This window comes from Oncorhynchus gorbuscha, linkage group LG04 (genome assembly GCF_021184085.1).
Source record: "Oncorhynchus gorbuscha isolate QuinsamMale2020 ecotype Even-year linkage group LG04, OgorEven_v1.0, whole genome shotgun sequence".
NCBI lineage: Eukaryota > Metazoa > Chordata > Actinopteri > Salmoniformes > Salmonidae > Oncorhynchus > Oncorhynchus gorbuscha.
This window is the reverse complement of record NC_060176.1, coordinates 47,420,387-47,442,701: the sequence shown is the minus strand read 5'-3', so window position 1 is coordinate 47,442,701 and position 22,315 is coordinate 47,420,387. Positions and strand designations below refer to the sequence as shown.

Genomic DNA, 22,315 nt, shown 5'->3' with positions numbered 1-22,315 from the left:
AAGGAACCTCCCGGGAGAGAATCTCATCCTTTACCTCCGCGCGGAAACCCTCCAGAAAACGAGCGAGCAAAGCCGGCTCGTTCCAGTCACTGGAGGCAGCAAGAGTGCGAAACTCTATAGAGTAATCAGTTATGGATCGATTACCTTGACATAGGGAAGACAGGGCCCTGGAAGCTTCTTCCCCAAAAACAGAACGATCAAAAACCCGTATCATCTCCTCCTTAAAGTTCTGATACTGGTTAGTACACTCAGCCCTCGTCTCCCAGATTGCCGTGCCCCACTCACGAGCCCGTCCAGTAAGGAGAGATATGACGTAGGTGATATGTGCCCCTGGAGTACGTGTTGGGCTGGAGAGAAAACACAATATCACACTGGGTGAGGAACGAGCGGCATTCAGTGGGCTCCCCAGAGTAACACGGCGGGTTATTAATTCTGGGCTCCGGAGACTCGGAAGCCCTGGAAGTGGCCGGTGGATCGAGGCGGAGATGGTGAATATGTTTCGAGAGGTCGGAGACTTGGGCGGCCAGGGTCTCAACGGCATGTCGAGCAGCAGACAATTCCTGCTCGTGTCTGCCTAGCATCGCTCCCTGGATCTCGACGGCTGAGTGGAGAGGATCCGAAGTCGCTGGGTCCATTCTTGGTCAGATTCTTCTGTTATGCAGGTGAGTGAGGACCCAAAAGCGGTTTAATAGAAACAGAGTCTTTTAATGTCCAAACACAGGGAAGACATATATCCTCTTCAGATGTAACGATTGACAAAATAGACAACCCGCAGAGCGGGCGACAAATAAATCATAAAGTCCTCTGATCTTTACAGGAGAGTCCCCTTCTAGCAGCAGAGGAGAATAGCAGGGTTAGCGGCAACAGACTGCTGGTCTCTCCGGGTAGGCGCGGGTTGTAGAGGACAGAGGTACCTGATCACACGTAGCATCTGATGAAGAGGCAGATTACGACAGGACGGGACAAGGGTGAAGCAAACGAGAATCTGACAAAGACAGAAGCAGAAACAGAGAGAGAAATAGAGACCTAATCAGAGGGAAAAAAGGGAACAGGTGGGAGAGAGTAAACGAGGTAGTTAGAGGAGATGAGGAACAGCTGGGGGAAGGAAAGGGAGAGAAGGTAACCTAATACGACCAGCAGGGGGAAACGAAGTGAAGAGAAAGAACAGGAACAAGACATAACATGACAATACATGACAGTTTGGCTGGTTGTGTGTGTTGGTTAGGGTGTGTAGCTGGGTATGTGTGTTGGGTGGGGTATATGTGTGGCTGGGTGTGTGTGTTGGGTGGGGTGTGTAGCTGAGTGTGTGTGTTGGCTGGGGTGTGTGTTGGTTAGGGTGTATGTGTGACTGGGTGTGTGTGTTGGGTGGGGTGTGTGTGTTGGATGGGGTGTGTGTGTGGCTGGGTGTGTGTGTGTGGCTGGGTGTGTGTGTGTGTGGGTGTGTGTGTTGGTTAGGGTGTATGTGTGACTGGGTGTGTGACTGGGTGGGGTGTGTAGCTCGGTGTGTGTGTTGGTTAGGGTGTATGTGTGACTGGGTGTGTGTGTTGGTTAGGGTGTGTAGCTGGGTGTGTGTGTAGCTGGGTGTGTGTGTTGGTTAGGGTGTATGTGTGACTGGGTGTGTGTGTTGGGTGGGGTGTGTAGCTTGGTGTGTGTGTTGGTTAGGGTGTATGTGTGACTGGGTGTGTGTATTGGGTGGGGTGTGTAGTTGTGTGTGTGTGTTGGGTGGGGTGTGTAGCTTGGTGTGTGTGTTGGTTAGGGTGTATGTGTGACTGGGTGTGTGTATTGGGTGGGGTGTGTAGTTGTGTGTGTGTGTTGGTTAGGGTGTGTAGGTGGGTGGGTGTGTGTTGGGTGGGGTGTATGTGTAACTGGGTGTGCGTGTTGGTTAGGGTGTGTAGGTGGGTGTGTGTGTTGGTTGGTTAGGGTGTATGTGTGACTGGGTGTGTGTGTTGGGTGGGGTGTATGTGTGAATGGGTGTGTGTGTTGGTTAGGGTATGTAGGTGGGTGTGTGTGTTGGTGGGGTGTATGTGTGACTGGGTGGGTGTATGTTGGTTAGGGTGTGTAGCTGGGTGTGTGTGTAGCTGGGTGTGTGTGTTGGTTAGGGTGTATGTGTGACTGGGTGTGTGTGTTGGGTGGGGTGTGTAGCTTGGTGTGTGTGTTGGTTAGGGTGTATGTGTGACTGGGTGTGTGTATTGGGTGGGGTGTGTAGTTGTGTGTGTGTGTTGGGTGGGGTGTGTAGCTTGGTGTGTGTGTTGGTTAGGGTGAATGTGTGACTGGGTGTGTGCATTGGGTGGGGTGTGTAGTTGTGTGTGTGTGTTGGTTAGGGTGTGTAGGTGGGTGGGTGTGTGTTGGGTGGGGTGTATGTGTAACTGGGTGTGTGTGTTGGTTAGGGTGTGTAGGTGGGTGTGTGTGTTGGTTGGTTAGGGTGTATGTGTGACTGGGTGTGTGTGTTGGGTAGGGTGTGTAGCTGTGTGTGTGTGTTGGTTAGGGTGAATGTGTGACTGGGTGTGTGTGTTGGGTAGGGTGTGTAGCTGGGTGTGTGTGTTGGTTAGGGTGAATGTGTGACTGTGTGTGTGTGTTGGGTAGGGTGTGTAGCTGGGTGTGTGTGTTGGTTAGGGTGTATGTGTGACTGGGCCTTTCCCTGTGTCTCTCTGTGTGTGTTGGTTAGGGTGTATGTGTGACTGTGCCTTTCCCTGTGTCTCTCTGTGTGTGTTGGTTAGGGTGTATGTGTGACTGGGCCTTTCCCTGTGTCTCTCTGTGTGTGTTGGTTAGGGTGTATGTGTGACTGGGCCTTTCCCTGTGTCTCTCTGTGTGTGTTGGTTAGGGTGTATGTGTGACTGGGTGTGTGTGTTGGGTAGGGTGTGTAGCTGTGTGTGTGTGTTGGTTAGGGTGAATGTGTGACTGGGTGTGTGTGTTGGGTAGGGTGTGTAGCTGGGTGTGTGTGTTGGTTAGGGTGAATGTGTGACTGTGTGTGTGTGTTGGGTAGGGTGTGTAGCTGGGTGTGTGTGTTGGTTAGGGTGTATGTGTGACTGGGTGTGTGTGTTGGTTAGGGTGTGTAGCTGGGTGTGTGTGTAGCTGGGTGTGTGTGTTGGTTAGGGTGTATGTGTGACTGGGTGTGTGTGTTGGGTGGGGTGTGTAGCTTGGTGTGTGTGTTGGTTAGGGTGTATGTGTGACTGGGTGTGTGTATTGGGTGGGGTGTGTAGTTGTGTGTGTGTGTTGGGTGGGGTGTGTAGCTTGGTGTGTGTGTTGGTTAGGGTGTATGTGTGACTGGGTGTGTGTATTGGGTGGGGTGTGTAGTTGTGTGTGTGTGTTGGTTAGGGTGTGTAGGTGGGTGGGTGTGTGTTGGGTGGGGTGTATGTGTAACTGGGTGTGCGTGTTGGTTAGGGTGTGTAGGTGGGTGTGTGTGTTGGTTGGTTAGGGTGTATGTGTGACTGGGGTGTGTGTTGGGTGGGGTGTATGTGTGAATGGGTGTGTGTGTTGGTTAGGGTATGTAGGTGGGTGTGTGTGTTGGTGGGGTGTATGTGTGACTGGGTGGGTGTATGTTGGTTAGGGTGTGTAGCTGGGTGTGTGTGTAGCTGGGTGTGTGTGTTGGTTAGGGTGTATGTGTGACTGGGTGTGTGTGTTGGGTGGGGTGTGTAGCTTGGTGTGTGTGTTGGTTAGGGTGTATGTGTGACTGGGTGTGTGTATCCCTGGGGTGTGTAGTTGTGTGTGTGTGTTGGGTGGGGTGTGTAGCTTGGTGTGTGTGTTGGTTAGGGTGTATGTGTGACTGGGTGTGTGTATTGGGTGGGGTGTGTAGTTGTGTGTGTGTGTTGGTTAGGGTGTGTAGGTGGGTGGGTGTGTGTTGGGTGGGGTGTATGTGTAACTGGGTGTGTGTGTTGGTTAGGGTGTGTAGGTGGGTGTGTGTGTTGGTTGGTTAGGGTGTATGTGTGACTGGGTGTGTGTGTTGGGTAGGGTGTGTAGCTGTGTGTGTGTGTTGGTTAGGGTGAATGTGTGACTGGGTGTGTGTGTTGGGTAGGGTGTGTAGCTGGGTGTGTGTGTTGGTTAGGGTGAATGTGTGACTGTGTGTGTGTGTTGGGTAGGGTGTGTAGCTGGGTGTGTGTGTTGGTAGGGTGTATGTGTGACTGGGCCTTTCCCTGTGTCTCTCTGTGTGTGTTGGTTAGGGTGTATGTGTGACTGGGCCTTTCCCTGTGTCTCTCTGTGTGTGTTGGTTAGGGTGTATGTGTGACTGGGCCTTTCCCTGTTCTCTCTGTGTGTGTTGGTTAGGGTGTATGTGTGACTGGGCCTTTCCTGTGTGTGTTGGTTACTGTGGCCTTTCCCTGTGTCTCTCTGTGTGTGTTGGTTAGGGTGTATGTGTGACTGGGTGTGTGTGTTGGGTAGGGTGTGTAGCTGTGTGTGTGTGTTGGTTAGGGTGAATGTGTGACTGTGTGTGTGTGTTGGGTAGGGTGTGTAGCTGGGTGTGTGTGTTGGTTAGGGTGTATGTGTGACTGGGCCTTTCCCTGTGTCTCTCTGTGTGTGTTGGTTAGGGTGTATGTGTGACTGTGCCTTTCCCTGTGTCTCTCTGTGTGTGTTGGTTAGGGTGTATGTGTGACTGGGCCTTTCCCTGTGTCTCTCTGTGTGTGTTGGTTAGGGTGTATGTGTGACTGGGCCTTTCCCTGTGTCTCTCTGTGTGTGTTGGTTAGGGTGTATGTGTGACTGGGCCTTTCCCTGTGTCTCTCTGTGTGTGTTGGTTAGGGTGTATGTGTGACTGTGCCTTTCCCTGTGTCTCTCTGTGTGTGTGTTGGTTAGGGTGTATGTGTGACTGGGCCTTTCCCTGTGTCTCTCTGTGTGTGTTGGTTAGGGTGTATGTGTGACTGGGCCTTTCCCTGTGTCTCTCTGTGTGTGTTGGTTAGGGTGTAAGTGTGACTGGGTGTGTGTGTTGGGTAGGGTGTGTAGCTGTGTGTGTGTGTTGGTTAGGGTGAATGTGTGACTGGGTGTGTGTGTTGGGTAGGGTGTGTAGCTGGGTGTGTGTGTGTTGGTTAGGGTGAATGTGTGACTGGGTGTGTCTGTTGGGTAGGGTGTGTAGCTGGGTGTGTGTGTTGGTTAGGGTGTATGTGTGACTGGGCCTTTCCCTGTGTCTCTCTGTGTGTGTTGGTTAGGGTGTATGTGTGACTGGGCCTTTCCCTGTGTCTCTCTGTGTGTGTTGGTTAGGATGTATGTGTGACTGGGCCTTTCCCTGTGTCTCTCTGTGTGTGTTGGTTAGGGTGTATGTGTGACTGGGCCTTTCCCTGTGTCTCTGTGTGTGTTGGTTAGGGTGTATGTGTGACTGGGCCTTTCCCTGTGTCTCTCTGTGTGTGTTGGTTAGGGTGTATGTGTGACTGGGCCTTTCCCTGTGTCTCTGTGTGTGTGTTGGTTAGGGTGTATGTGTGACTGGGCCTTTCCCTGTGTCTCTCTGTGTGTGTTGGTTAGGGTGTATGTGTGACTGAGCCTTTCCCTGTGTCTCTGTGTGTGTTGGTTAGGGTGTATGTGTGACTGGGCCTTTCCCTGTGTCTCTCTGTGTGTGTTGGTTAGGGTGTATGTGTGACTGGGCCTTTCCCTGTGTCTCTCTGTGTGTGTTGGTTAGGGTGTATGTGTGACTGGGCCTTTCCCTGTGTCTCTCTGTGTGTGTTGGTTAGGGTGTATGTGTGACTGGGCCTTTCCCTGTGTCTCTCTGTGTGTGTTGGTTAGGGTGTATGTGTGACTGGGCCTTTCCCTGTGTCTCTCTGTGTGTGTTGGTTAGGGTGTATGTGTGTGCCACTTTGACGAAACAGAAAGTCGTCTCCATCCCACCAGTGCTGAGCTCCCATGTAGTTCCAAAGGCGCTTGATTTGTGACAAAAAAGATGGGCAACACTTCGATCTGCTTTGCCTTCAGGTCAAGTGAGACGCGTGTGTGTTTCTAACAGTATTGTCTGTGTTTGCGTGTTCCTCTACAGAGGTACTGGACAGCATGGCCAGGTTCCGGGCTCTAGGTGTGTGGAACTACACCATGGCGACTCTAGCAGAACACGAGAGGGTTCTGTATGTAGGAGCTAGAGAGGCCCTGTTCGCCCTGGACCCTAACGACATCAGCAGACAGCTACGACCTCAGGTAGCTACACACAAACACCTCAGCGCAGCAGACACCAACGACAACTGGGACCTTAACCCCACAGACAGCTTCTTGTGCAACCTTCCTTCACTTTGTTGCATGGCAGTAAAGTTTCCTGATTCCGATGCCTTCTGTTCAGGGGTGGAGGGGGAACAAGGCTATTACATGATTAATCAGTGTAATTAGCCTCGTGCAATAAAGGCTTGATAAAATGTCTTAAGATGCCTCTGTCCCCTCTCATCTCATATCCCACTCAGACATATACCAGCGCTATGGGGATTGTTATCTGATTAAACTTTCTAATTAGCATGAATTGGACCATTGTGTGACTGATGATGAACATGCAACAGTTCTGTGTTGTGAGCAGCCCAGTAATAAGCAGCCCACCTGTTCGCTGCTGCTCTGTCTACCAAGTGTAGAGGGATGATCGGGCCACTGGATGCCACCTGCCCCACTGTCTTCACTCTGCACCTATCTCAACATCTGCCTTCTCATTCTGTTATCCATCTCTCTCTCTCTCCTCCCGCTGTCTCTAAATCCTTCTCCCTCTATGTCTCTCTCTCCTCCCGCTGTCTCTAAATCCCTCTCCCTCTATGTCTCTCGCCTCCCGCTGTCTCTAAATCCTTCTCCCTCTATGTCTCTCTCTCCTCCCGCTGTCTCTAAATCCTTCTCCCTCTATGTCTCTCTCTCCTCCCGCTGTCTCTAAATCCTTCTCCCTCTATGTCTCTCTCTCCTCCCGCTGTCTCTAAATCCTTCTCCCTCTATCTGTCTCTCTCTCCTCCCGCTGTCTCTAAATCCTTCTCCCTCTATCTGTCTCTCTCTCCTCCCGCTGTCTCTAAATCCTTCTCCCTCTATGTCTCTCTCCTCCCGCTGTCTCTAAATCCTTCTCCCTCTATGTCTCTCTCTCCTCCCGCTGTCTCTAAATCCTTCTCCCTCTATCTGTCTCTCTCTCCTCCCGCTGTCTCTAAATCCTTCTCCCTCTATGTCTCTCTCTCCTCCCGCTGTCTCTAAATCCTTCTCCCTCTATGTCTCTCTCCTCTGTCTATGTCTCTCTCCTCCCGCTGTCTCTAAATCCTTCTCCCTCTATCTGTCTCTCTCTCCTCCCGCTGTCTCTAAATCCTTCTCCCTCTATGTCTCTCTCCTCCCGCTGTCTCTAAATCCTTCTCCCTCTATGTCTCTCTCCTCCCGCTGTCTCTAAATCATTCTCCCTCTATGTCTCTCTCTCTCATCCAACTCTCTTTCAATCTGTTACTGTTGCCGTCTCTCTCGTCCACTCATCTCTCCCTCACACACACATCCCTCCCTCTAATTCTCTCTTTCTCCCTTTGTCTCTCTCTCTCTCTTTTTCTCTCTCTCTATATATATATATTTATATATATTTATATTTATCTCTCTCTCTCCTCTATCTCGCTCTCTTTTTCTCTCCCTTTCTCTCGCTCTCTATTTCTCTCTCTCTCTCAGATTGAGTGGCCAGCACCACAGGAGAAGAAGAAAGAGTGTGCCACCAAGGGCAAGAACAACCAGGTACATATCCTAAATGTTTCTGTTTAGATTACAGTACCATCGTAGACTGAGTACCCCTTTAGACTGAGTACCACCTTAGACTGAGTACCCCTATAGACTGAGTACCACCTTAAACTGAGTACCACCTTAGACTGAGTACCCCTTTAGACTGAGTACCCCTTTAGACTGAGTACCCCTTTAGACGGAGTACCCCTTTAGACGGAGTACCCCTTTAGACTGAATACCACCTTAGACTGAGTACCACCTTAGACTGAGTACCACCTTAAACTGAGTACCACCTTAAACTGAGTACCCAATTAGACTGTGAGTACCCCATTCGACTGAGTACCACCTTAGACCGAGTACCCCTTTAGAGGGAGTACCCCTTTAGACTGAGTACCCCTTTAGAGGGAGTACCCCTTTCGACTGAGTACCACCTTAAACTGAGTACCACCTTAGATTGAGTACCCCTTTAGACTGAGTACCCCTTTAGACTGAGTACCCCTTTAGACTGAGTACCACCTTAGACTGAGTATCACCTTAGACTGAGTACCACCTTAAACTGAGTACCACCTTAAACTGAGTACCCCATTAGACTGTGAGTACCCCTTTTGACTGAGTACCACCTTATTGCTATAAATGGTTGAATATTATGCTTCAGTCTCAGCCCCATCTTTCCCCCTCCCACAGACGGAGTGCTTCAACTACATCCGCTTCCTGCAGAGCTACAACCACACCCACCTCTACACCTGTGGAACCTACGCCTTCCAGCCCAAGTGCATCTACATCGTGAGTGGCTTTCAATGGCTGAGTCCCAAATTACAGGCTGTTCCCTACTTAGTGGTCTACTTTTGACCCGGGCTCTGGTCAAATGTAGTTTACTATAGGGGGAAAAGGGTGCCATTAGGGACAAATAGGGCCAACTTCATTCCCCTCCCTCTGTCAGGGGGTTGTATTAGAGTTGTATTAGGGTTGTATTAGAGTTGTATTATAGTTGTATTAAGGTTGTATTAGAGTTGTATTAGAGTTGTATTGGGGTTGTATTATAGTTGTATTATAGTTGTATTAGGGTTGTATTAGGGTTGTATTAGAGTTGTATTAGAGTTGTATTAGAATTGTATTAGAGTTGTATTGGGGTTGTATTGGAGTTGTATTATAGTTGTATTAGAGTTGTATTAGAGTTGTATTGGGGTTGTATTATAGTTGTATTAGAGTTGTATTATAGTTGTATTAGAGTTGTATTAGGGTTGTATTAGGGTTGTATTAGAGTTGTATTAGTTGTATTATTAGAGTTGTATTAGGGTTGTATTAGAGTTGTATTGGGGTTGTATTGGAGTTGTATTATAGTTGTATTAGAGTTGTATTAGGTTGTATTAGGGTTGTATTAGAGTTGTATTGTTTAGGGTTATATTAGAGTTGTATTAGGGTTGTATTAGGGTTGTATGAGTTGATTGTATTAGAGTTGTATTAGATATGAGGATTGTATTAGTTGTATTAGGCTTGTATTAGTATTAGGGTTGTATTAGAGTTGTATTAGAGTTGTATTAGGGTTGTATTATAGTTGTATTCGAGTTGTATTAGGCTTGTATTAGGGTTGTATTAGAGTTGTATTAGAGTTGTATTAGGGTTGTATTAGAGTTATATTAGAGTTGTATTAGAATTGAGCTGTCCTTGTGGTGGCTTCACAGCTAGCAGCACCACTGACATGGTGTCATGTCTCATATCTTCTATCTCCATGCCTCCACACCACATCCTCCCTAAGGCTGAATCCTCTGTGTCAAAGGAAAGAGTATTCAATGCCAACGAGGCCGTGGTATCTGGCTCTACATGTGTTTGTAACGGTGATATGATAAGACAGTGTGGTGGATGCAGGGAGCGAGGACTGTGGCTCCTGTTACAAATGTTGTCACGGACAGACAGAGCCCGGAGCTGTGTTAGTCGACACAGACCACTGACCACCTCTGTCTCTCCATAGAATGCAGACCACTTTAGTCTCAACCATGGCTCCCTTGAGGATGGGAAGGGCAAGTGTCCCTATGACCCAGCCAAGGGCCACACAGGCCTTATAGTGGGTAGGTCATGTATCCTGTTTTATTCTATTCTGTTTTATTCTGTTCTATTATATTCTATGTGTAATTGTTCCCTAATTGTGCCTATCCTGCCTGTCTCTGTGTCTCTCAGACAAGGAGCTGTATTCAGCCACACTGAACAACTTCCTGGGTACTGAGCCTGTCATCCTGAGGAACCTGGGACAGCAACACTACAGCATGAAGAGTGAATACCTGCCGGCCTGGCTCAACGGTGAGAGAGAGAGAGAGAGAGAGAGAGAGAGAGAGAGAGAGAGAGAGAGAGAGAGAGAGAGAGAGAGAGAGAGAGAGAGAGAGAGAGAGAGAGAGAGAGAGAGAGAGAGAGAGAGAGAGAGAGAGAGAGAGAGAGAGAGAGAGAGAGAGAGAGAGAGAGAGAGAGAGAGAGAGAGAGAGAGAGAGAGAGAGAGAGAGAGAGAGAGAGAAGTGATGGAGAGAGGGAGAGGAAAAGTGGAGAGGAAGAGGGGTTAGATGGAAAAATAAAGGGAAAAAGGATAGTCTATGTATGGGGAAAGAGTTGGAGAGGGAGACGAGACATGAGAGATAAGAAAAGGACTGGGTTAGAGGCTAGCTAATAGGAGCAGAGAAGCAGTGAGATGGAAAAAGCAGGCGAGAGTGCGAAAGAGTCTGGTGGAGGGGTGAGAGGTGAGAGGTGGGGAGATGAGGTTAGAGAAGTGGACAGGAGGGATACGTGAGGGAAGAGGGGTGAGAGAGATGAGGGATAGTGAGAGGGTATAAAATTGAGATGAGGTTAGAGGGTTAAATAGCAGCGCATGTGAGAGAGTGGGAGATTAGGGGGAGTGGAGGTGGTAGTGTGTGTGACTGTGCAGTCATACGTGCGTGTTCATAAATCGTGTGTGTGTGTGTGTGTGTTGTCCCATCAGAACCTGACTTTGTGGGCTCGGCCCTGGTGAGGGAGAGCAGTGGCAGCAAGGAGGGGGATGATGACAAGATCTACTTCTTCTTTAGTGAGAGAGCTGTTGAGCTGGACTGTGACACGGAGCTCACTGTGGCCAGGGTGGCCCGTGTCTGTAAGGTAGGCTACACGCATACAGTGCCTTGCGAAGGTATTCGGCCCCCTTGAACTTTGCGACCTTTTGCCACATTTCAGGCTTCAAACATAAAGACATAAAACTGTATTTTTTTGTGAAGAATCAACAACAAGTGGGACACAATCATGAAGTGGAACGACATTTATTGGATATTTCAAACTTTTTTAACAAATCAAAAACTGAAAAATTGGGCGTGCAAAATTATTCAGCCCCTTTACTTTCAGTGCAGCAAACTCTCTCCAGAAGTTCAGTGAGGATCTCTGAATGATGATCCAATGTTGATCTAAATGACTAATGATGATAAATACAATCCACCTGTGTATAATCAAGTCTCTGTATAAATGCACCTGCACTGTGATAGTGTCAGAGGTCCGTTAAAAGCGCAGAGAGCATCATGAAGAACAAGGAACACACCAGGCAGGTCCGAGATACTGTTGTGAAGAAGTTTAAAGCCAGATTTGGATACAAAAAGATTTCCCAAGCTTTAAACATCCCAAGGAGCACTGTGCAAGCGATAATATTGAAATGGAAGGAGTATCAGACCACTGCAAATCTACCAAGACCTGGCCGTCCTTCTAAACTTGCAGCTCATACAAGGAGAAGACTGATCGGAGATGCAGCCAAGACGCCCATGATCACTCTGGATGAACTGCAGAGATCTACAGCTGAGGTGGGAGACTCTGTCTATAGGACAACAATCAGTCGTATATTGCACAAATCTGGCCTTTATGGAAGAGTGGCAAGAAGAAAGCCATTTCTTAAAGATATCCATAAAAAGTGTAATTTAAAGTTTGCCACAAGCCACCTGGGAGACACACCAAACATGTGGAAGAATGTGCTCTGGTCAGATGAAACCAAAATTGAACTTTTTGGCAACAATGCAAAACGTTATGTTTGGCGTAAAAGCAACACAGCTCATCACCCTGAACACACCATCCCCACTGTCAAACATGGTGGTGGCGGCATCATGGTTTGGGCCTGCTTTTCTTCAGCATGGACAGGGAAGATGGTTAAAATTGATGGGAAGATGGATGGAGCCAAATACAGGACCATTCTGGAAGAAAACCTGATTGAGTCTGCAAAAGACCTGAGACTGGGACGGAGATTTGTCTTCCAACAAGACAATGATCCAAAACATAAAGCAAAATCTACAATGGAATGGTTCAAAAATAAACATATCCAGGTGTTAGAATGGCCAAGTCAAAGTCCAGACCTGAATCCAATCGAGAATCTGTGGAAAGAACTGAAAACTGCTATTCACAAATGCTCTCCATCCAACCTCACTGAGCTCGAGCTGTTTTGCAAGGAGGAATGGGAAAAAAATTCAGTCTCTCGATGTGCAAAACTGATAGAGACATACCCCAAGCGACTTACAGCTGTAATCGCAGCAAAAGGTGGCGCTACAAAGTATTAACTTAAGGCGGCCGAATAAATTTGCACGCCCAATTTTTCACTTTTTGATTTGTTAAAAAAGTCTGAAATATCCAATAAATGTCGTTCCACTTCATGATTGTGTCCCACTTGTTATTGATTCTTCACAAACAAATACAGTTTTATATCTTTATGTTTGAAGCCTGAAATGTGGCAAAAGGTTGCAAAGTTCAAGGGGGCCAAATACTTTCGCAAGGCACTGTATATGGCTACACACACACACACACACACACACACACACACACACACACACACACACACACACACACACACACACACACACACACACACACACACACACACACACACACACACACACACACACACACACACACACACACACACACACACACACACTGCCAACGGAACACACACACACAAGCAAACCACTCAATCCTACTCTGCTCACAGACTTTTTACAGTGAGACTCAAACACTTCCAACCCTCTTTTCACTCTTTCTTTCCAGTCACTCTTCTCACCCAGTCCTATCCTCATTGGGTGTCAATAGTTATCTATCAGGAGAAGTTGCGAGTTATGAGCTCAGAGTTTTCCATCCACTCTCATTACATCATACAACCTTTTTCCTGGTCAGGTCAAAGGATAAACCCTTGCCCCTGGACTACCTCTCCTAACTTTTTCTCTGTCCCCTCCCAAGTCTATCAGACCACTCTTCTCACCCAATTCAACCCTGAAATGTTATCAGAAGCCATCAGCAAATCATAATGCAAGCGAACTGACTTTCCCCTCCACATTGGCAATATGCCACCTCTCCTGACTCCTGACCCCTGACTGACTCTTGTGTGTCTCTCCCCTCAGGGTGATCTGGGGGGCACGAGGACCCTGCAGAAGAAGTGGACCACCTTCCAGAAGGCCAGGCTGGTGTGTTCTCTCCCCGAGCGACACGTCACCTTCAACAACCTGCGGGCAGTCTTCACCCTGCCAGGCACCGACTGGCGCACCACCACCTTCTATGGCATCTTCCACGCCCAGTGGTGAGTCACAATAACACAAGCGCCAGGGGGTCCGATGTGCCAAAGAGAAGAGGCTCTCTCTCTCCAACTTAACTTAGCACTTTTACTAACACTGGGTTGGTGTGACTTCTTCTTTTGAAAATGTGATCTTATGCCCAAAATTACAGTTTTTAACGGCCTTCAGTCAGCTAACGTGTCTTGTCTGTGTACGGACCTTTAGAATTCTGTTATTATCTCCTAGTGTTGCACAACCATCATTCTATTTCTCATACAAACAGACAATGTAAAAATGACCACAGAACCAACCCATCTAGGTAACAACCTTAAGCCCGTCGTTTTGTCGTTCTCTCCTGTCCCAGGGGCGATGTGGATGTGTCAGCGGTGTGTCACTACCAGATAGGGGAGGTGAAGAAGGTGTTTGATGGCCCTTATAAGGAGTACAGAGACGCGTCGCAGAGATGGGGGCGATACACTGGCACTGTCCCCAGCCCACGGCCCGGAGCGGTGAGTGATGGAGGGAGGGAGAGGGGGGGGGGGTAGAGTGACTTGGACAGGGAGAGTTTGGAGAGTGATCAGAGCCAACAAGCAATGCCAGCCTGTCCCGCAACTAACAATGTTCCTTGTTTCTCCCTCTCTCTCACGTCTCTCTCTGTTCTCTCTCTGTTCTTTCTCTCTCTCTCACGGCTCTCTGTTCTCTCCTCTCTGTCTCTTCTCGCCTTTCTTCTTCACGGCGCAGTGCATTACGAGCTGGCATAGGGAGAACGGCTACAACAGCTCTCTTCAGCTGCCAGACGCCACCCTCAACTTTGCCAAGAAGCACCCTCTGATGGAGGAGAAGGCTCAGGCTCGCCCCCTACTGCTCACCAAGGGCATCAACTTCACCCGCCTGGCAGTGGACCGGGTCAGCGCCCTGGACACGCGGGCATACAACATGCTCTTCTTAGGCACAGGTAGCTACTGACAGTGCGTACAGCGCGGGCTAAGAATCTACCCACTGAAGATGGTCGAGTTTGAAGTTGCCGCAAGATTCCGAATATTTTTGACCTTACCACTTCAGCTTAACCACAATGGAGGAAACACAAAACTGACTGTGATCAGTGTACTGTGTAAGAACTTCCTATACGCAACATTACAGTATAGGACCAAGACAGGTCCCAGATTAACCCATATGCCCACTAAAGATGCCCTTAACCACAGCTGTAGGATCAGTTTACTTTAACTCCCAACCCTCCTAAGAAAACCCTCAAGACCCACAGTTTGCCTGAGATCAGTGTTCAGGTGGATTCAGGACAACTTCATCCTACTTCCATAAGATTGTCTTACGTCAGATAGCACGACGACTCCAGCTGCGTGGCCGTTTGAAGACGGTTGAAGACTGTTGAAGACCGTTGAAGACTGCATGTGACCTAGGAAGGACACTGCCTGTCGGGAGACAATGCCTTTCATCAATAACATGCAGTACATCCAACTGCAGTAGCGACTTCCCATTAAGTAGCCTACTACTTAGAATTCCACTCACTGCAGTGCAGTGTAGAGTGAATCCCTGACTGTGCCTGCGGTGTGTTGGAGGCCCATGACTGTCAGACTGACGATGGGCTCAGTAGCTTGGCAGGCCCCCTGCTGCCTTGCTTCACAGCACAAACTCAACGGGGCCCTTGGCACACGTACACACTGCCAATTGGGCTGCGGGCTTGATTAGCTATTAACTGCAGCAGGATGACAGCTGATGCGGAGAGAACAAGTCTGGCGAGGACAGTTAGAAACGGAGGATGGGATTGGGGGATTAGCCGAAATGCTCTCGACACAGCGAGCGAGGAGCATGATACAGCATTTACGTGTGTGTGTGTGTGTGTGTGTGTGTGTGTGTGTGTGTGTGTGTGTGTGTGTGTGTGTGTGTGTGTGTGTGTGTGTGTGTGTGTGTGTGTGTGTGTGTGTGTGTGTGTGTGTGTGTGTGTGTGTGTGTGTGTGTGTGTGTGTGTGTGTGTTGCTGCTCTGCTCTGTGCCAGGCTCCCGTAGGGTCCAGGGTCAGTCCCTCACATTATCCATGACAGTCCCACTGTGGTGAGGGCAGGAGGCAGGGGCAGGTTCAGCACACACAGCAGATCTCTGCTCATAAAAGCGCCATCCACCCAGACAGACACACAAGGTCACACCGCCGGCAGCAGCAGCTCAATTGCCTTTCAATGCAGGGGATGTAACCTTGCTCCCAATATTACCCAAAGAGTAAACTACAGTACAACATTCTGAAATGATGTACCTCTCTTCTCATCCTACCTGCTCTCCTATTTATCCCCTCTTCTCTTTTCTCTCCTCGTCTCCTCTAGCGGACGGCTGGTTACAGAGGGTAGTGATCCTCGGCTCGGAGGCCCATGTGATTGAAGAGATACAGCTGTTTGATTCTCCCCAGCCAGTGGACAGCCTGACCATCTCTCACACCAAGGTAACACTCAGGCCAGGGGATTTCCCCATCTGTATATATAGTCCATATAACTAGGCCCAGGAGTTTTCCCTGCCCCTACACCCTCATGGACCATCACTAGGGTCTGGAGTTTTCCCCAGCTCTACACATAGACCATCAAGTTGTACATCCAGCTGCCTCACACTACAGAAGCAGGAGGTTGGGTCCTGCCCTCTGGGCCGTTCTGAGTTTACTTACACATAGACTATCACTGGACCAGGAGTATTCCCTGATCATGTGATGCAACTAGGAAAGACTCCGGGCCCTACTCAACACCATTATGCCCTCACATGTCTGAGTGTCACCACTCTGTTTCACTGGCATTACACTCACATGCTGATCCTTATCTAATTAAACCAGGCTTTTCCTGGCCAGCTATTTCATAACAAGCTTTGCTCTCTAGCCAAACAGAGAAAGAAGAGGGGAGGGAAAACAAAATGTTATTGTAATTGAGAGCGATTATCCCATTATCTACACTGCCCTCTGTCTGACTTGGTCTTTTTCTGTTTCTTCCATCCTCCTCAACTATCTCTATCTCCTCCCTCTCTCTTTTTCCCCTCTTGTCTCTCTCTCTCCCTCTGTCTCTGTCTGAATATGTCTGCAGAAGTACTTGTACATTGGCTCACGTTCAGAAGTGCTCCAGCTTCCCTTGGCTAACTGCAGCCGCTATCAGTCGCAGCCAGACTGCCTTCTGTCCCGGGATCCCTACTGTGCCTGGGACAGTGAGGGTCGCGCCTGTGTCCGCATCGACCTCCACCGCGGGTGAGCATGCCTGCCTCTCCCTTCCACTCCCCCTCTGCCCTGCTCAGTGGTTCTGCCTTCCCCTCTTCTACTTGTCCCCTCCTCTGCTTTGCTCCTGCACAGTGGGCTGGGTCCACCTGTGCTAGCAGCAGCTCAGTGGAGGCCAGTAGCAGAAAGTGGAGGCCAGTAGCAGAAAGTAGAGGCCAGTAGCAGAAAGTGGAGGCCAGTAGCAGAAAAACATGTTATTAATGCCTGTTCTCTGTGCTCTCTGTTCCACAGGTCTACCTCCTCCCTATCCCAGGATCTGATGCTGGAGAGATTCAGCAGGGGCAAAGCCAAGTTTGACAAGCCTGTGGCCATCCCCAGCCCTGGTGAGTAGGAGAGGAACTGGACTGATGGCCCCTTGTGGCAATAACTGGTCACTACAGTTGTAGTTTTTTGATAGTTATTGAATGGATTTGAAGTTAGAATTTAGTAATTGAATCAAGTGTAATTCAGTTGAGTTGAACTAAGCGAATTGAACTGAATTGAGATTAATTGAACTTAGAGTTCAGGAATTAAACATCTTGGCTAACACATACCCTCTCTCTCTCTCCCAGACAACTCTCGACTGAGGAATGTGACAGTAGTGGTGGAATCAGACATGGTGCTGCCCTGCCAGCTGGTGTCCAACCTGGCCCAGCCCTCCTGGCTCCTCAATGACCGGGAGCTGCAGCTAGGAGACGAGGAGGCCGGGGGGGCACGCTTCGACCGGACTCTGAAGGCTCTGGTGGTCCCCAACGTGATGCCGGTGCACGCGGGACGCTACGTGTGCTACTCCGAGGAGCAGGGGGTCAAGTTTCAGATGGAGCGCTACCAGGTGTCGGTGGTGGCCAGCTCCCCTGTGGTCATGGCAGCCCGGGCCCCTGATGGCAGCATGGGTCTGTTCTGGGTGCTGGTTATCACCCTGGGGGCCGCTTGTCTACTACTACTGGTGGCAGCTCTGTATCTGAGGAGGCGTCTGAAGCTGGCCATAGGTAAAGGAACGGAGATGAAGCCCCTGGAAAGCACCTTGGTCTACCCCATAACCCTGCCCAAGGAGCCACCCACCTTCGTGCCCAGCAAGATGCCCAGCGACGAGGACCGCTTCTGGGAGACGGGCGCCAACTACTACTACTCAGACGGCTCGCTGAAGATCGTTCCCGGCCACGCCCTGTGCCCCAGCAGCCAGTCTCACCACCACGCCCCCACGGCGTCTCCCAGCGCCATCCCCGGCCAGCCCATCCACTCCCCCAGCCGGCTCAGCCTCACCAACATCAGGGGCTCCGGCAGCAACGGCTACATCCGCCTCAACCTGAGCTCGGCCGGGGAGGAGAGGGTTAGCGGGGGTGGTTCTGGTGGAGGAGGGCTGGGGCTGAGCGGGGGCGGGAACGACTACTCCAGCCCCTTCAAGGAGGAGCTGCGTCGGACCCTGCAGCAGAGGAGCGTGCTGCCCGACGCCAACCCTGAAGAGTCGTCTGTGTAGCAGCAGTCGTCTTTCTCCACGCCCGTTGCAATGAAGAAAAAAATGAAAAAAATAGAGAACGAACGGCAACTAACCTACCTCCCTCCTTTAGAGGACGCCTCTCTCTCTCGACACCACTCTCGCTCCATGCTCTCTCTCTCTTTTTTTCTGCCAGTGCTCGTTTGGCTGACTGTGACTGGTGGTTGATGTTTCTTTTGCACACAGCATGTGAGGTGACACACACCGACCCGTTCCTCAGCATCCTCTCCTGTTATTGTGTTCCATACGTCACACTTTACCTTCTTCACCAGTTTCACTTGCTTTCACTGTGCAAATCCCAAGCTGTGTAAATTCGGTATTTAAAGACAATTGAACTCAGCCTTCACCTCAAAAAAATGGAGAGATTTCCTGAGAGAACTCCTTCAGGATAAGAGACGACCAACAACTCATGACAAGGTTGTAGCTTCAGGGCTAAACCAATAAAGCAAGCAGCACGAGTTGACTGACTGAAAGATGGAGGAGCTGGCTTGCTGTTTTTATGTTCTGTTGAGGACTTTTTCGCTTGCTGCACTTAACACGGGAGTAAGTAAGTCGATTTTGTATTTGTGAGCAAAGAGAGTGAGAGAGCCACATAAAAGACAAATTAATCCCAAAAGCATGACGACAATCACGTTCCCCCCTCAGGGGGTAAAACCTGGGAAGGAACGAGTGGGATAAAGAGAGAGAAAATGAAGTGAGTTTTGTTTGAAAGACATGGGGGGTTTACATGAAGGACAAACTCTTAATTAGACTTCCTCGGCTCAATTTGTACTTTTTTCACGTTGTCAGTCTTTCCTCTGAGAAGGTCTTCAACCCCTGCCACATTGATATATTGTGACAATTTAAATGAAGACATTTCTATGTGTTCTTTTTCTATGCCTTGCGGACTACGGAAGCGACAAATAGAGACCAATGGCTTTAAAGCGCCTCTCTGTGAATGAGAATGTGATGGAAGCACGTACAAACTTCTCATATCCCTGCACAAAGTAGATATCTCCCCGAATAACATCCACACTAGTAAATACATTTTAGCACTACTTTTACAATAACTACACTACACATTTACACAAGTGGTTGATGCTTGTACACTTCCTTGGGATATGGTTATGGACATGTCTGTTTGACATAATCCCACAGCAGAACCTACAATAGCACACTCGCTTATTATTCTGAATTTCAGATGAGACAAAGGCATTGTTTTCAGTAAAGTAGCAAGGATGGCATGGGGTGAATGTAGGTCAACTCTCACTAAACTGTTGCGACTGCAGTGGATGTCTCAACAAGCTCTTTACATGGTATGTTTTGTGTCTGGGCGGGGGTGGTGGCGAGTTGAACTGCCAAAAGGACCTCCCTCCCTGCACCGCCCTGAATGCCAAACGTGGTGGATGTACTAGTGTGTCCTGGAGGGGACGGAGCAGCACTGTACCTGGACACGCCCTTTAACCACTTATTTCCCCAAACCCCGCCCACTTACCTAATGACGTCCAGAGAATGACCTGGCACCACTGTGGAAAGCCTGAACACAGAGAGAAGGATGGACACTCAACTGTAAACACACACTGCCCTGTGCTGTTGGAGGGACAAGCGGAGAACAGATGGAAGATAGATGAATGGCCTGTGACAAACCAACAGGTCCAGAGAGCAATCAGAGGCACATCAATCAGAGGTATGTCTCTCTCTCTCTCTCTCTCTCTCTCTCTCTCTCTCTCTCTCTCTCTCTCTCTCTCTCTCTCTCTCTCTCTCTCTCTCTCTCTCTCTCTCTCTCTCTCTCTCTCTCTCTCTCTCTCTCTCTCTCTCTCTCTCTCTCTCTCTCTCTCTCTCTCTCTCTCTCTCTCTCTCTCTCTCTCTCTCTCTCTCTCTCTCTCTCTCTCTCTCTCTCTCTCTCTCTCTCTCTCTCTCTCTCTCTCTCTCTCTCTCTCTCTAAAAGCCTACAGACACACAAAGATTCTAGCCAGGCCCAAGATCTGTTTGTGCTGTCATGCCGACTCCTATGTCACTGTTATGGCTTGGCGTGAACAATTCTGGAACTAGCCTAAGAGACACCCAAAGACCGAGCCAGAAAAACAAGTGTCACAATGAAGAGTTGTACAGCCTTTGAGATGAAACATAGTTGTTTTATTATGCTGAATCATCTCTACTCTCATGGAAGTGGCCTTGAATGTACAATTATCACTATGTGTGCCCACTCTAACCCTTCCTGTGCTTTGTCTTCCAGGGGTGGCTGTGTGACACATCTGCAGGGACCAGAGAACAACACAAGACAAAGAAAGGAACGAGAGGGTGACGACGTTTCTTTCTTTCTGTCCCCAATGTAGACTAGAGACAGCTGAAGGGGATGTAGAATATTGCAACGATCCCTGAGTTGAAGAGGTACTTCCTTACTTGGCCATCAGTGGTTAGTTCATCCTAGTGTTGCATGGCCTTCTCTGCAAATGTACTGTTCACATCTCCGATAACATGCTCATAATTGTAAAAGAAGTGTATCATGTTTCAAACTTTTGCCTACACTGATGTTCTCTAGAAAAAAAAAGAATATATGGTTAGAGTTGTTAAGGACTTCTTCATGAATACATCTTCTAAACATGTTTTCTTTTGTCGTGCCTCTTCACCTTCGGATAAGCCAAAGTAGACTGCAGTTGCTTTTTTTTTCTCTCAACATTATTATTTAATATTATTTCATTATTCCACTTTGATATTTAAGTTTCTACCGTCCGTCCAACTTCACTTCAAAGAACTCGCGTGTCTAGAACTTTCCTGCATATTTTATTTAGAGCTTAATTTTTTTCAGAAGGCAAAATGTTCCCGGCTGGTCAACATCCTGTTTACATGTCAGTAGTAATCTACTGAAGCGTATCCCTGATTCCCTAGCTCATGAAAAGGTAAACAAATCACCAAAACCTTTGAACGTCATAGAACCAGCCAAGCACAGCAACCTCCTTAAAACCAAATGATAACTCATAATTTGATGATCTAAGGTTTGATACTAAATCTTAAATATTTATAGATGCCTTTCATTTGAAAATATGCACGTTTTAATATGTTACCAAGCACTGGTTCTGACACTTAACCATGTGTTATGCATCAACAGCTACAGGAGCTGTTAAGATTGGTATAGATATTTATCTGATTTGTCTACCAATGGACATTATGTCTGATAAGTCATGAAACTGTCTTAAAAGAATGTTATCCATCAAACTCACAAAAGGGATGGTAGGCTAAGGGATGTTGGGGCGGCAGGTAGCCTCGTGGTAACCGAAAGGTTGCAAGATCAAATCCCCGAGCCGACAAGGTAAAAATCTGTTGTTCTATACCCCTGAACACTGTTCCTAGGCTGTCATTGAAAATAAGAATTTGTTCTTAACCGACTAGCCTAGTTAAATACAATGCTAAAGCTACCAAAATAAATATTTACCTGTGTGTAACAATTCTGGATATAGATAGGCTAGTTATTACAATATACCTGTCAAAAACAATGCCTTCCACAGTCTTCTCAAGGCTTTTGATTCTGCTGTTATTCAATATTATTATTGTTATATTATCATTATTATTCATTTCTTCCTTTTTGGCATTAAGTTGCAAAGGTTCCCCTGCCTGTTTGTTCACAATGTTTTGTTTGTTTTTTAACGGATGTTAAGTAACTTATTTTGCTTGTACAAACATGTCGATATTTATTATCATTGTACATATGTCCTTATTTTTTATATGTGTATATATACATTAATAAAAGTAGAGATCTACCCAAATTGTGTACATGTGTGCTGGTGGTTCATGGTTATAATCAAACCAAGAGTATGGGTGTAAGCATAAACATCTCTGTTATCCAACATTCAAGGGTACAACATTATACATGCTGCAAATGAAAATCGGAGTGTGCTTCAGCTCATTAGTGCGACAGCAGCCTGAGCATTCAGTGCATTAGAGGCAGCATGTGAAAAGCATGTAGTCGTATACGCTCACTAATTGAAACAAGTAGCTATGGGAAGAGCTTTACCAGCTGTCAAATATAATTAACAGGAAACAAACGTCACAAACATATTATGTAAGAACTCAAGTAAGATACCTCATGAAATATTCTTTATCGCACAGGGGAATTATAATGATGATATAAGGTCTTCGTAAAGAAGGGGAGACCATTTGTAACATCTCAAAGGAGGATGACTGGCCCTGTCCTTTTGGAGTCCTTTAAAAGAAGAAGATTATATTAGGCCTGATATTAGGCCCAAGCTTATTATTATAATATTTCACTTAGCCTCTGTCACAGACTTGAACCTCACCTTGAGCGAAGCCTGGGAGCCAAGGCTATATTCTATTAGGCCTGATTCTATTTTATTAGGCCAGACATATGGCCTATTAATCTATTGTATTAGGCCTATTCTTTCTCCTGTTTCAAGGCCTGCATTACCATGTCTAGCGCTCATTCAGTCTCTTCTTCCCTGTTCACGTTGTGCCT

General features: G+C 48.0%; 1 protein-coding gene across 1 annotated transcript in view; it reads left to right on the top strand.

The window, feature by feature from the left end:
* Window positions 1-21,602, top strand: part of LOC124034172 (semaphorin-4C-like) — a 72,130-nt gene extending 50,528 nt beyond the window's left edge. Inside the window, exons 3-16 of the mRNA XM_046346981.1 lie at window positions 5,948-6,102; window positions 7,564-7,626; window positions 8,296-8,394; window positions 9,581-9,677; window positions 9,787-9,906; window positions 10,574-10,725; window positions 12,990-13,165; window positions 13,504-13,648; window positions 13,881-14,094; window positions 15,469-15,584; window positions 16,207-16,364; window positions 16,623-16,714; window positions 16,943-19,531; window positions 20,081-21,602. Of these exons, the coding sequence (XP_046202937.1) occupies window positions 5,948-6,102; window positions 7,564-7,626; window positions 8,296-8,394; window positions 9,581-9,677; window positions 9,787-9,906; window positions 10,574-10,725; window positions 12,990-13,165; window positions 13,504-13,648; window positions 13,881-14,094; window positions 15,469-15,584; window positions 16,207-16,364; window positions 16,623-16,714; window positions 16,943-17,847 (2,492 nt within the window). The 3' untranslated portion in view covers window positions 17,848-19,531; window positions 20,081-21,602. The remainder of the gene's footprint in view (window positions 1-5,947; window positions 6,103-7,563; window positions 7,627-8,295; window positions 8,395-9,580; window positions 9,678-9,786; window positions 9,907-10,573; window positions 10,726-12,989; window positions 13,166-13,503; window positions 13,649-13,880; window positions 14,095-15,468; window positions 15,585-16,206; window positions 16,365-16,622; window positions 16,715-16,942; window positions 19,532-20,080) is intronic.
* Window positions 21,603-22,315: the final 713 nt, after the last annotated feature.